At 34.6% G+C, this 15,501-nt stretch overlaps 1 protein-coding gene across 2 annotated transcripts in view; it reads left to right on the forward strand.

Moving 5' to 3' along the window:
- Positions 1–13,386, forward strand: part of cnnm1 (cyclin and CBS domain divalent metal cation transport mediator 1) — a 28,583-nt gene extending 15,197 nt beyond the window's left edge. The window contains exons 5-10 of one of the 2 annotated variants that reach the window (XM_073833723.1): positions 941–1,040; positions 2,038–2,183; positions 3,740–3,980; positions 7,168–7,272; positions 9,130–9,294; positions 10,915–13,386. In XM_073833723.1, the coding sequence (XP_073689824.1) occupies positions 941–1,040; positions 2,038–2,183; positions 3,740–3,980; positions 7,168–7,272; positions 9,130–9,266 (729 nt within the window). In that variant the 3' untranslated portion in view covers positions 9,267–9,294; positions 10,915–13,386. The remainder of the gene's footprint in view (positions 1–940; positions 1,041–2,037; positions 2,184–3,739; positions 3,981–7,167; positions 7,273–9,129; positions 9,295–10,914) is intronic. The other variant, XM_073833722.1, reaches the window with a different exon arrangement.
- The last annotated feature ends 2,115 nt before the right edge of the window (positions 13,387–15,501 follow it).

Raw genomic sequence — 15,501 nt, forward strand, 5'->3', positions numbered from 1 at the left:
ACTATAGGGGGAGAAAAAAATGTAAAATGTAATTTTCCTCAGTTTTCATTATTGCAGACTGAGGAAATATAAATAATAAACACATACACACACACACACACACACACATATATATATATATATATATATATATATATATATGATCAAATTGTTATGCTAATCAATTAATTTCTTACAAAATATTGCATTAAAAGCAAAATATAAGCATTTTTAACACAGGCCCCTATTTCAGTTTTCATAATTGCAAACAGAGAAAAATAAATAATTTTATTAAATTACAGAAAATTACAAATATATATTTGTTCAAAAATATATATGTTATACTAGTCATTTAATTTGTGGAAAAAATATTTTAATTTATAAAAAAAAAAAAAAACATTAATAAAATAATGAGCTAATAATAATAAAATAAAAGCTTTTTCACTGTTTGCCCCAACTGTAAAAGGGGAAAATAATTTTAAATTATTTTTTACAGTATTTTTTTAATTAATTTTCCAAATTTTTAATGACTGCAAACTGTAAACAATTATACTACATTCATGAAGTACCAGATAAAAGCTTTTTCACTATTAGACCCCACTGTAGGGGGAGAAAAATGTCATTTTGCTCAGTTTACATTATTGCAGACTGAGGGAAAAAATATAATTTTTAATTCATAAAAATATTATTAGAAAAGATTAACTAAATATATTTGTTCAAACTGTTATGCTAATCAATGAATTTACAAAAAGTCATGACAACATTATATTCCATTTATTAAATGCAAAATAAACTTTCACTATTTCATTAATAATGAAATCTGAGTTAAAAAAAATCCACTTACAATGGGTTCCAACCACTATAAGTGGATTTTTTTTTCTCAGATTTGATAATTGCGAACTCTTATTTCGAAGGTCTCAGTGAAAATGTGTCTCAATGAACCATATCTCTCTGGCTGTAGGGTAGAGTGGAGGTGGAGATCGGTAAAGAGGGACTGAAGTTTGAAAACGGCCCGTTCACATACTACGGCTTGCCTGCTATCATGACCATCCTACCCACAGGTTTGTTTGCTCATTTAACATTGTCAGAATTCACCACTGGAGCTGAACAGAGCCTCATTAAATAAATCAACTTGCGTTTCCAGAACAACTCGAGCAAGGTTGTCCTGCTCCTGCAGTAAAAATATTAATGAGCAATTAAAAACTCGGAGAGGCTTTGAGCGTGGAGCTTACGAGACCCCTCTAGTAACGCTCTCCAGAGATAATTAAGGCAGCAAATCTAAATAGAGCGGCTATGGAAATCTTAGGAGAGTAGAATCGGGTAATTACAGCGGGAGAGAAACTCACGTCTGCCCACTCAGACAAAACGTTATTATATAAGGATGAAAATCTCATAAGCTTAGCATCACGAAAATGTAAAAATAACTTAAAGGATGGAGTCTTTAGCCCTTGTTGAAGAGATTAATTCAGAATGAATAGAAGCTAAGTGTCTGTGTCATAGTCTCTGGTTAGAGTTTTCTCTGTGATATAAACACACAAAAAAAGCCACACCACAGACATAAAGCATATGCTATAGACATACATAAGACTTCTTTCCATAGAATGTATCTTTAATAGGAGAGCATTTTTTCTGATTGCATCAGCAGAAGGTTTCGATCATCTTGTGCGTTAATATAAAAACAACTGATAAGAAATAATCAAAAAATCTGCCAAAAATACAATACAAGACAAAGACAAAATAAACTCAAATTCAAGTGTGTTTACTCAAGTACAACCATTTTACTTCAAGGATTTTTTAAAGATATTTCATTAAAACTTGCCCATAATTGTGTCCATTTAGCTTAATTTTTTGAATATATAAGCAATGCACTTAATTCATTTTAAAAGCACATTTAGAGATTAAATAATGCCTACAATAGCATCGATGAGTGAATCTCTTTTGAATGATTCTGCCACACAGAAATATACAATACATATACGAACATACTGAGGAAATAAAATGCCTGTGGTAATAATTGAAGCAATAATCAACTGAATGACTTCTACTGATGTGATTCAGTCCATAGGTCACCGTCCCCGAGCAGCGGTCTTAATCATTCGGATTCTACAATTCACGGAGGGAGTTTGGGTCAACTGAGCATCAGTGGAGCACCGTATTTACCAGACTATTCAGTTCGCCAGCTTACAGATCTACAGATCATTAAGGTAAATTTGACCATGCAGAGAAAAAAAAAAATCAAGCACATTCTGGGTCATATTATTATGGTTCACATAATTATATTAAAAGAAGTTAATATAATTTGATTTTTTATTTAATTTTATGATTATTAAAGTTTTTAGCCTAAACTCTTATTACCGTAATGCTATAAAAAGTTAATTTAATTCTCATTGTAGAAATTTATATAATACATATACATAAAATGAAAAATACAATTGTAAGTATGCATCATGGTCAAATCTAACTATTTAATGCTGATAAACATATATTTTTTTAAAAATTAAAATTTAGTAAAAATAAATTCTGTATTCTGTAAATTCTGTATGTGTATATATATATATATATATATATATATATATATATATATATATATATTATAGTTAGATTTGACCATGATGCATACTTACAATTGTATTTTTCATTTAAATAATCTTATTGACAGTGTGAATATATCTTAATTCATAATTTATATTTTTGTTGTAACATTTTTTATTTTTGCATTAAAATAATAATAAATAATAAACTATTTTTTTTTAATTATACAGTTGTTTTTGTTTGATTTTTGGCCATTCGTATTTAATTTAATTTAATTTAATTATTTTATTGTATATATATGATATATGATAAGACTCTTAGGCTCATCAAGGCATTTTTATTGGGTCAAAAATGCAGAAAAAAAATGCAACATTGTGAAATATTATTACAATTTAAAATAATGGGTTTCTATTTTTATATACTTTAAAATATAATTTATTCCTGTGGTGCAAAGCTGAATTTTCAGCATCAGTACTCCAGTGTCATATGATCCTCCCAAAATCATTCTAATATTCTGATTTATTAATTTTATTTATTATCAATGTTTGAAACGGTTGTGCTGCTTAATATTTTATTGGAAACCCATGATTCTTTTTTCAGGATTGTTTGATGAATAAAAAGTTACAAAGAACAGCATTTAATACAAAAAACATTTAACAATAAAAAGTCTTTACTATCACTTTTTATATCAATTTAACACATCCTTGCTGAAATCAAAAATAGAAAGAATAAAAATTTGACCCCAAACTTTTGAACAAAACATTGTTACAAAACATTTCTATTTTTAATAAATGCTGTTCTTTTTAACTTTTTATTAATTAAAGAATCCAATTTTTTTATTAATTAAAGAAATGTATTGCAGGTTCCAAAAAATATCAAGCAGCACAACTGTTACCAATAATAAATCAGCATATTAGAATTATTTCTGAAGGATCACGTGACACTGAAGACTGGAGTAATGATGCTGAAAATTCCGATTTGCATCACAGGAATAAATTATATTTAAATTTATATAAAAACTAGAAAACAGTTATTTTACATTTGAATATTTTACAACATTTTTTTTCAGTATTTTTGATCCAATAAATGCAGCTGTGATGAGCATTATAAAAAATAATGTTTATGTAAATAATAAATATAATATTTGAATGCTATATGTTAAATATCTAATGAAACTTATGAAAGATATCCTGTAATGTGTCTCAGTATGTTATGTCATTCTTTCCAGATCACTCGTAACCATTATCAGAACGCCCTGACAGCTACACGCATGGACAGCTCTCCGCAAACACCCGACGCAGACAGTCATGCGCCTGGGGAGAGAATGACAATCCCTGAGACACGTTCCAACAGCATCGCCCTTCCTCTGACAGAACCACGGCCCTGTCTGACCCGATTCCACCAGCACAGCCACCTCTACAGACAGCCAGACAGCACCATCACCCTCAATGAGAGGAACCGCATCGTCCGTGAGTGCATTCGCTTCTCATTATACCATCTTTCTCAGGTTCTCTTGGTCGTTTTTCAGCCAGTAAGTAAATACAAAAACAATTTGACATGAAAGCACTGAAGTAGATTTCCTCAAGAGCTGGAAACTGTCGGAAAAGCTTTATATGGCAGACAATTTGAGCTCATCTCCAAAGACTTCTGACCTTTTCTGAAGTTGGCGGTGATTGCATAATCACAGTCTCAAGCCACTATTTCAGGAGTTGTTTTATACAGTTTGAATATACCTAAATATAACCATAACATATTCGCATCAGCCATTTTAATCTGTGTGGAAACCAAGGATGCAGATAATGCATGTGATGGAATTAGGACGTTTCTCAGCTTCCAAGTGCAAGACAAGACAGATGGTCAAACTCTAATCCTCTTACTAAAACTAATCAGACTTTGTGTGAAAAGGTTTAACTCTGATTCTTAAACTAGAAATCACTTATGAATGTCAAAACATAAAGTTCCTCTAATAAATGAGGCCTTATCTAAAGTGTATCAAATGCATGCAGGGTTATCAAATTACACTGTTAAACAATGTCTTATCAGTGTTTGCATTTATATCAAATCCGACTGTAAATATTTAATACACTTTGCATGGAGTGCTGATTAAAACTTGAGATATGACAGCAGTTCCTAAATCAGAGTTCTAAATAAAATCTGCATGAAATCATAAAGGTTTGGCTTTTTGTCCAAATTTGTGGTTATGTGAGGTCAAGTTTATTTATAAAACACAACATACTCAAAATGTTTACCTGGACTACTAATTTAATAAAGACTAATTTAATATAGACGTTAAATTTAATTCCCTTTTTTTAATAAAAAAAATGCAAATTTTATATGTATGCAAATTGTTTAATATCCAAGGTACACATTTCTAGTAATTGCGCAGTTAATTCTCCTATTGTATTTTCAGAAAGTTTGGGAATATTTGTCCTCTCCCCAAATTTGTCACTTCCGAAACACAGTAATATAGAATTTAATAAGAAGGGTTATATTGACCGATTAAGATTTTGCTTACATCTTCCTTATATATATACAAAGCTTACAAAGTTGATCATACTGGTATCAAACTTAAGGAATCATTAGTTTGGATATACATTGATCTAAACACTATCATAACATCCTGGTTCATAATTCAGTATACTTAATTTTTGACAAAACATCCCATGTTTCAGTCGTGACAGTAATGTTTAAGTAGCGACCACATCACATTACAGAATTCTAACCTACATAAAACATGCTAAAATTTTGTTTATTTCACCCAAAATGAAATGTTTTGGTTGTGACTGCTTTGGCAGTGACACTTTTAGGGAATAACACTCAAAAAACAAGATGTAACTACTGAAACTTCATCAAATGTTTTGATAGTGAAAATTTTGGATACTTTTGATCCTTGCTCAAAGATGCTAATCAGCACATGGTTAGCTAGCACAGTTTTGAACAGCTGTACATTTAAAACTAAATGTTATGGAATAACTCTCAAAAAAGTGTTCGGAAAAAAGCGTTTGATAGTGAAATTCCTTAAAGTTACACACAGATTTTCAGATTTTGAAAACAATTTACCTCAAAATGATGGGACCCGTCTTGTAGCTATGACAGAAAGAGACACATAAATATTCCCTAAACATAAATTTAGGGATGTAGCCTCAGCCAGCGGACTAAAACATACACTGTTTCGGTAGTGACATGCAAATGCAGGACACAAAGTTTTAGGATTTTTTAAGAAATATATAAACTTCACTTAAAAAAAAAAACAGCTATGGAACAAAATACAAAATACAAAAAAAAAAAAAAGCTGCAACGTAGCTAGGGTTCAGGATAATTTTATATTAAGCTTACTGATATTTTAAATATTATTGTGGGTGTCAATAGATAATAGAAGGAAGTTAGTAAACATCTAATACTATTTGAATTCTTAAATGTCTTTTAAATGTGTTTTTGGTTGTGGGACAGCAGTTTGTACCAATTCTGTAGATGTAGAATGGCCCATATACAAGATGAAATTTAAAATATTGTCTCTCGAATCGATTCTGAGCTTAGTTTTGAACAGCACATGGCACTGCATGCTTTATAAACAGCTGTGACGTTACTCTGCTTGCTTTTGATTCCTTACACACACTTGAAGGCAAAATAAACATTCTTAGACCTGGTTTCACAGTCAGGGCTTAGACTAAACCAGGATTAGGCCATAGTTCAGTTAGGACATTTAAGTAATTTTTATAAACGTTCTTAGGGAAAAAAAAACATTACTGGTGTGCATCTTGAGACAAAACAAAGGCACTGATATATTTTATGATCAGTCAGTGCAAGCTTCTTTCAGTTGAAACAGTTTAGACTTACATTTTAGTCTAGGACTAGGCTTAAGCCTTGTCTGTGAAACCGGGGGATAAAGTTCGAAAAGGTTTAAGTATGTAAGTGTGCAGTTAAAAACTAGTTTAAAGCGCCATCTGCTGTTAAAAAAAAGTCCAGAATCGATTTCAAGGAGAATTGTGATGGATTCGGAAAATCTCAGAATCGATCCACAAATCGCGATGCATTGATTTATCGTCACAGCTCTATTTTTGCTCAATAAATATGAAAATATCTCGTAAATGCCACCAGTCGAATGATATATGATCAGACAGCGGCAAAAATACAAAATAAGCAATTAATTTGACATCTTACCTACCATATCCTGATGATGACCGTAGCCCTCTTCATCAGAATCTTCTCTCTCTGATCTTGATGCAAACAGATAGATCCGTAATCCAAAAACAAATGCTGGAGCATTTTTTTCTTCATCACATAATAGTTGTGAGAAATAATCCACGGTACTTTATAAAGAGTCTTCATGCTTTCATCCTCAGTAAAAACTGTGGTTAATCTCAGGTCGTGAGGAAAACTGAAGGCCACTGGCTGTCAAAAGGTCAAGGCCTTTAATACATCCCATCCAACTTCCTGTTTCAATGCTATTTCAATGTCAACACAAGTCAGAAAATTGTGTTTGCCAAATCATTTTCATTTTTATGTCAAAAAACATGGACTCAAAGCTTTAAATGTCTTTGTTTGCTTATAGTTTTTTTTTTTTTAAATCAGATACTCCTGCATAGTGCTACACACCCATGCCTTGTTTATTTCCTGTGTGATTACCTGACTGTGGCTCTCTGGCTCCCTCTGTAGGAAGTAAGTCAGATGGACAGAAGAGCCCCAGTGACTCTGTGTTCCTGCGCATGGATGACACCCCATATATAAGAGACAATCGTGTGGAGAGAAAAGAAGGAACTGGTGGGTGAACTGAAGGATGATTTCTGAAGCCAAACCATGACATAATTTTATGCACCAATATACAGCGTTTACCTCATTAAGTCCAAAAATGAATATAAAAGCTGCTTAGAAACTGCACTTTGAAAACTTTGAAAAATGAATAGCTCACCTAAAATGAAAATGTATTTATTATTTGATTTTATATTTTATATTTGATTTTATTTTTACAGTTATTTATTCACCCTCATGCCATTTCAAACCTGTATGCTTTCCATGGACACACAATGGTTTTAAGAACATTATTTTTGCACAACTATACAGTGCCTTGCGAAATTATTCATACCCCTTCATTTTTTTTTTTACATTTTTTTTTGTTGCTGCCTTATGTTAAACTACTTTAAATTACTTTTTTCCCACATCAATCTACACTCCCTACTCCATAATGGCAAAGCAACATTTTTAACATTTATTGAAAATGCAAATTTATAAATGCAAATGAAAGTGCAAATTTATTGAAAATAAAAACCTGAAAAGATCCCGTTGCATAAGTATTCATACCCTTTTCTGGGACACTCGAAATTTAGGTCAGGAGCATTCATAATGCTTCTAGATGTTACTACACTTCGAGTGGAGTTAAACTGTGGCAAATTCATTTGAATGATATGATTTAGAAAGGCACACACCTCTCAGAAAAGGTCTAATGCATATCAGAGCAAAAACCAAGTCCTGAGGTCAAGATAACTGCCTGTAGAGCTCAGTGACAGACTTGCGTTAAGGCAATGATCTAGGGAAGAGTTAAGAAAAAAATCTGCTGCATTGAAGGTTCACAGAAGCATGTAGCCTCCATTATCCATAATGGAAGACGACTGGAACAACTAGGACTCTAGAAAATGTCTGCCAGCCCCCATCCAAGCTGACAGAGCTTGAGAGGTGAAAAGGTGAGGCAAAGAATGGCAGATAATTGACAAATGCAGATGTGCAAAACTTGTCACATCATACCCAAAAAGACTTGAAGCGGTAAGGTGCTTCAACTATGTACTGAGTTAAGGGTATGAATACTTATGCAATGTACTTATTTCAGTGTTTTATCTTTAATAAATTTGTAAAATTTGCAAATCTGGTTTTGCTTTGTCATTAGTGTAAATTGATGTGGGGGCAAACTAATTTAAAGCAGTTTAACATAATGCTGCAACAAAACAAAATGTAAATAAAATGAAGGCAAGGCACTGTATATGAGTGACTACATCTATTATTTTCAAAATCATTTTACTTTTTTGTTTCTCAAACAATGATCAATCATATTCAACACTTAAGAATAGTTTTTAATACTGTATGGAGAACTTTTATGCAGTAAAATATTAAAGTTTCTTTAAAAGAGTAAATAGCATACAGGTTAGAAAATGACTTGATGGTGTGTGTATATACTAACCAAATGTTCATTTTGTGGTGAACTATCGCTTTAAGAAGGGTGGTGGTCTGCTCTCTGACTAAATGCACCCAAACTTTCAAACATTGGAGTGGCTGTTTGACAGCGAGCGAGACGTTTGACAGACTGCAGGGAGAGGAAATGCATGAGCTCTAGTCTCTGTTTACATGACCTGTGAAGGAATGTTGACATCAGGCTAGAACTGTCCATTTCAGCTCTGCTTGTTATGACTGGAGGTTAACAGGAATGATGAAATCAAGAATCAAGTTCGGATGTATAGAGAAGAGAAGAGAAGAGAAGAGAAGAGAAGAGAAGAGAAGAGAAGAGAAGAGAAGAGAAGAGAAGAGAAGAGAAGAGAAGAGAAGAGAAGAGAATTGACTAACCAAAGACTTTCTAGCTCAGTTTGTCATGTGACCATGGCCCGTTGTCATAGTGTGTCCGATCTATTTCAGATGCGACTGCTGTACCCATGGAGACAGATCTGTCTACATCCCAGCTCATCAGCTCTCACTCTCTGGGCGGCTCGGATGAAAACCTGGGGAAAAAACTGCTCCGGAAACTCAGTGTGTATCAGCTGCCAGGCACCTGACTGAATCGCAAATTTGTGAATCTGCCCAGTAATGACACGACACCTGCGTTTACAGCTGCGCGCACACACACACACACACACACACACACCTGCTTGTAGTCTGCGTTTCAAACTCCGTCTGTTTCCTAGCAACCAGCCAGGAAATCTGCAGAACATACATCTGTTTTTTAAAAAAAGACAAGTCACTCAGAACAATGTGATTTACGCAAGTAGGACATATTTCTGGGCCAGCAGCCTTTGTTGATTCTGGAAAAACATTTTATTAAGAAATCATTTCTGCTGTTGAAAAATTGTGTGGGAGGCTGGTGCAAAGCTTTTCGACTAGCCCTAATCAGTTCAGTAACGTTTTCTACTTACATTCATGCATTTAGTAGACACTTTTATAAAGCAATTTAAATTGAAGTTGAATTATATACAGTTGAAGTTAAAAGTTTACATATGCCTTGGAGAAATGCATGTTATTTTTTATTTAATACTGACCTGAATAAGATATTTCACACAAAAGATGGTTACATATTGTCCACAAGAGAAAATAATAGTTGAATTTATAGAAATGACCTCGTTCAAAAGTTTACTTGATTCCTAATACTGTGTTGTTAACTGAATGATCCACAGCTGTGTTTTTTGTTGTTGTGCTTGTTGTTTTGTTTAGTGATAGTTGTTCAGCTGCCTGCTGTTCTTCAAAAAAATCTTTCAGGTCTCTCAAATTGTTTGGTTTTTCAGCATTTTTTGTGTATCCCTTTCCAACAATGACTGTATGATTATAAGATCTCTTTTCACACCAAGGACAACTGAGGGACTCATATACAACTACTACAGAAGGTCCAAATGCTCACTGATGCTTTAGAAGGAGACACGATGCGTTACGAGCCAGAGGGTGAAAACTTTTTGAATTTGAAGATCAGGTTCAATTTAACTTATTTTGTATCCTGGTAAACATGAAAGTATCTTCTGTAGCTTCTGAAGGGCAGTAATAAATGGGGGGGAAAAAGTCAAAATAAGAAAAATGTGCACATCCTCGTTATGTTCAAAAGTTTTCACCCCCAACTCTTAATGCATAATTGTGAGCATAAGTGAGCACTTGAACCTTCTGTAATAGTTGCATATGAGCGCCTCAATTGTCCTCAGTGTGAAAAGATGGATCTCAAAATCATACAGTCGTTGCTGGAAAGGGTTCACATAAACAAAAATGCTGAAAAAACTAAGAATTTGTTAGACCTGAAGAATTTTTCTGAAGAACAGCAGGCAGTTTAACTGTTCAGGACAAACAAAGGACTCATGAACAACTATCACTAAACAAAATATGATCCCTCTTATTATGATAAAATTAATTTAGATTTGAATCTTATCTTTTTATCCCAAATTTGCCGTTGTCAAGCTAAAAAAATGTGTTGATTTTAATTCTACATACATTCAAATTCAGTTTAAATTGCATTTAAATTTTAGCATTGAAATTTTAAAACCATTCTTAATTCAATTCTGAATGGTTCACAACCCTGCCAGAAACTCGTCCTGTTTGCTAAATCATGGTCTTCATCAATCAGACATTTTCATCTCTTACTTACTCATTTATACATCAATTAACCTTTTTTTAATATCTAGGTCAGTTCAAAACTAGGCCTTTTACATTTCACTTTCTACTCTCCAGGCAACAAAAAAAGAAAGAAGTCTCGTGATGGAGATAAACCTTTGGAAGACAATCCTGAACAATCACAAGTGAAGACCTAGCATTCATTGTACGGGTTTGCTTCTCTTTGCTCTCTCACCTGCTTCTCCCACAAATGTGAAATCTTCTCCAGCCTTCCTCTGGATCTTGAGTGAGAGAAAGCACAACCCAGGGTAAAATGAGACCACCACACCAGATGTAGCATCAGAAAACCTCGCCTGCAGCATTGCGGCGGGCTGAGGAATATACTGTTACAGCAAACCTGAAATACACAACATGCAGCAAGACACATCTTTTTTAATTGACGAGATGCTACATAATCGTTGATATATTGATGGCAGTTTGTGATGATGTCATCTCCAGCCACTGTGGTAATGACATTCTGACCTCTGACCCCGGGCAAAGCCAGCAAGCACAAGCCTGGAGACCTGAAGCCAACCATTCAACCAATGAGAGGGCAGAACCTTTAGTATGTCACAAAACGTGGTCATCTTTCATTTGAAACAAAGTGTTTATAGTGTGATTTTATATCATGTTAAGTGAGAGGTGTTTGTCAGGCTGTGCCTGGAACTCAATCAAATATCAGAGCACTTTGAAACAGATCAGACCCATTTATTTCATATTCTGTTGAATAGCTGAGGTGTTGACAGAGAAAAAAATACCTATATTAGGTAAGTGCTGTCAGAATTTTTTTCTATTTTTTGTTGTTCTAAGCTATTTTCTTATCATTTTGCTTTTTATTTGGCTTCTGTTTGGCTAAGAGCACAGGGTACAGAGAGATATGGCTTTTTTCTTTTTAGCTATTTTAGGCCATATTCAGTAGTTTTTAAAAATAGTCAGAGATGCCAGTGCTAATAGTCCAAGCACATGTATTTGACAATAGATTTATTTGTTTAAAAAAAATAACATTTATTATATCAGCATGCTTTTCTCAAACAGCAGTATTATTATTGTTATTATTAGAGCAGCATTGTGTTTACTGTATGAAATATAGATAGTTAGGATATGCGCAAGCCATAACTTGAACAAACTTGAAGCGTTGATACTAAAAAGTCACCTCAGATATATATATATATATATATGAAAAATCATAAGCAATATCCAAAACATGCAAGAAGCCTATAGTATTTTGTTTTTAAGCCCTTTTGAAACTGAAAACGATAGAATGCTTAGTAATGCGACATGCTGAGAATCTCACCCATGTTTGCTTTCATAAGCATGCTGTTATGTGAATTTCATCTTTAAGCTTTATACCTCCTGTAAATTATGGCGTTCATACTACCCTTCAAAAGTTTGGGATCAGTAAGTAACTTTTTTCAACATAATGCAGCAAATCAGCATATTTGAATGATTTCTGAAGCATCATGTGACACTAAAAAGTAATGTGTAATGATGCTGAAAATGTAGCTTTTACATTTAAAAATACTTACTGACCTGAAACGTTTGACCCAAATATCAGAAGAATATCCAAGCTGCCATTCCTGGTTCACTGCCATGACTTTCCCAGCATGCCGTGCTCATGACAACTAACCAATCAGCTCATCCCTGCCAACAACAGGTCACATGATTACATTATGCCAGGGGATTACACATAGGATGTGTTTTGCATGAAAGGCTGTTTTTTACTGAGTATGTCGAGTTAATACCTCTCCCCCGCATGCATGCAGCAGACACTGGTGACATATAGAAACTGTTGGGCCACACGCAAGACTCTTTTTGCCTCTATGCTAACAGTGACCTATGACACCACCAGGGAGTCGAACACAGAAAGCACAAAGACTCAGGCTGGAAACCACTGGATGTCTGTTTTCTTTCCCCTTCTTATTATTCCTAATATTTAATAGCAATAACCGAGCTAGCCCCTTTTATAAAGTTGCTTTGCATCTTGATGATCTGGAGTGAACTGAACGTGCCTGCTTGCTTTCAGGTCACATGGACACTTTGTGGTGTGCAATACTGTGAGCTAAAATCGCTGTACGGAGAGCACATGCTGACAGAGAGAAAGAAGGAAAGGGGGGAAGCACTTTTTACGTCACGGTGCTGCATTGCAGGGTGGGCCGAATGACGCATGCTGATGTCTGGATCAACCCTACAAACACATCTACTGATTGACTCAGCTGCTTTAGACAAGACATCCACTGACATGTGTATTTAAGCCTTAAACTGTGGGTATTTGCTAAAGATGTTCCAGCGTTTGCTCTCTGTACAGTGGGTTGGCTGAAAGATAGATGTATGTTTCTACAGAGTTTACAAAGACTTCTATTTGAAAACACCTGATGACTTGTGTATGACTTTACTAAAAATGATGCTCTGATTATACAAGGACTTATATATATATATATATATATATATATATATATATATATATATATATATAAAGAGAATATCAAATGTTCTATTAAGTATGTGGTATTTTAGAATGAAAAGTACCACTGGCCTCCCAATAAATGAAGATTTGACTCAAATTTGTCTTGGAAAGCATCATTTTTGATGAATACTTATAATTACAATAAGGTTTACTATGGTATGCCTGAGCTCTCTTGTTATGAAAGAAAATGTTTTAGATTCATATCAGCAAATTCCACTTAAGTTGCATGAGTAAAAAAAGAAAGTTCATTGAGGTCTAACAACTGCTGCACTATTTCAGGATGATAACCTTTGCTAGGTGTTATTTTGAGGCAGAACACATTCTTTGAATATGCTGCTTATAAAGCTTGTTCAGATGATGCCACTCGATCACTCAGAACCTACTGCATTGAAGGTGCTATTTGTGCCTGTAAAATGGCAGTGATAAATTAAAAAAAATATATGGTTACAGCTTTGCATAGAATGTAACAACACTATATCTATGACCAATTCGTATGAATTTGTACAACCTCACTCGTATGATTTTGTGCGTTTTCTGAGGGGTAGTTTTAGGGGTTACGGGTGGTCATTCATATGAATTACTATGAATTTGCCACCTCGTAAAATATGTACAGTGAGGAAAAAATTGATTTGATCCCCTGCTGATTTTGTACGTTTGCCCACTGGTAAAGAAATGACCAGTCTATATTTTTAATGGTAGGTTTGTTTGAACAGTGAGAGACAGAACAACAAAAAAATCCAGAAAAATGCATTTCAAAAAAGTTATAAATTGATTTGCATTTTAATGACTGAAATAAGTATTTGATCCCCTATCAATCAGGAAGATTTCTGGCTCTCAGTTGTCTTTTATACAGGTCACGAGCTGAGATTGGGAGCACTCTCTTAAAATGAGTGCTCCTAATCTCAGTTTGTTACCTGTATAAAAGACAGCTGTCCTCAGAAGCAATCAATCAATCAGATTCCAAACTCTCCACCATGGCCAAGACCAAAGAGCTGTCCAAGGATGTCAGGGACAAGATTGTAGACCTACACAAGGCTGGAATGGGCTACAAGACCATCGCCAAGCAGCTTGGTGAGAAGGTGAAAACAGCTGTTGCGATTATTCACAAATGGAAGAAACACCTTGTGGAATTTCAATGATCATGAGAACGTGAGGAATCAGCCCAGAACTACAATGGAGGATCTTGTCAATGATCTCAAGACAGCTGGGACCATAATTACCAAGGAAACAATTGGTTAGAACATCTGAATGATTCAGAGGAGAACTGAGTGAAAGTATTGTGGTCAAAATCAAGCTTTTTGGCATCAACTCAACTTGTGTTTGGAGGAGGAGGAATGCTGCCTATGACCCCAAGAACACCATCCCCACCATGAAACAAGGAGGTGGAAACATTAAGTTTTTCTGCTAAGGGGACAGGACAACTGCACCGCATCAAAGGGACGATGGATGGGGCCATGTACCTTCAGGGCCAGGGCATTGAAGCCAGTCAGAGCATTGAAAATGGATGGGTGGATGGGTATTCCAGCATGATGATGACCCAAGGCAACAAAGGAGTGGCTCAAGAAGAAGCACATTAAGGTCCTGGAGTGGCCAGTTGCCAGTCTCCAGACCTTAATCCCATAAAATCTGTGGAGGGAGCTGAAGGTTTGAGTTGCCAAACGTCAGCCTCGAAACCTTAATGATCTGCAAAGAGGAGTGGGACTGAGATGTGTGCAAACCTGGTGGCCAACTACAAGAAATGTCTGACCTCTGTGATTGCCAAGTCATGTTTTTCAAATACTTATTTCACTTATTAAATGCAAATCAATGTATAACTTTTTTGAAATATGTTCTTCTGGATATTTTTGTTATTATGTCTCTCACTGTTTAAATAAACCTACCATTAAAATTATGGACTGATCATTTCTTTGTCACTGGGCAATCAAATTTTTTTTTTCCTCACTGTATGTCAAAAGACCAAGGAAAGTTTGATGTCTCGGTTCATGACCCAAAATTAAAATCTTTTTTGAAAATGCACTCACCTCAGGCCTCCCAAGATGTAGTTGAGTTTGTTCTTTATCAGATTTTGAGAAATTTAGCATTACATCACTTGCTCACCAATGGATCATCTGCAGTGAATGGGTACCGTAAGAACAGCTGATAAAAACACCACAATAATTCACACAATTTCAGTCCATCAATTAACGTCTGGTGAAGAGAAA

This window comes from Garra rufa, chromosome 2 (assembly GCF_049309525.1).
Source record: "Garra rufa chromosome 2, GarRuf1.0, whole genome shotgun sequence".
In the NCBI taxonomy this organism is placed as follows: Eukaryota; Metazoa; Chordata; class Actinopteri; order Cypriniformes; family Cyprinidae; genus Garra; species Garra rufa.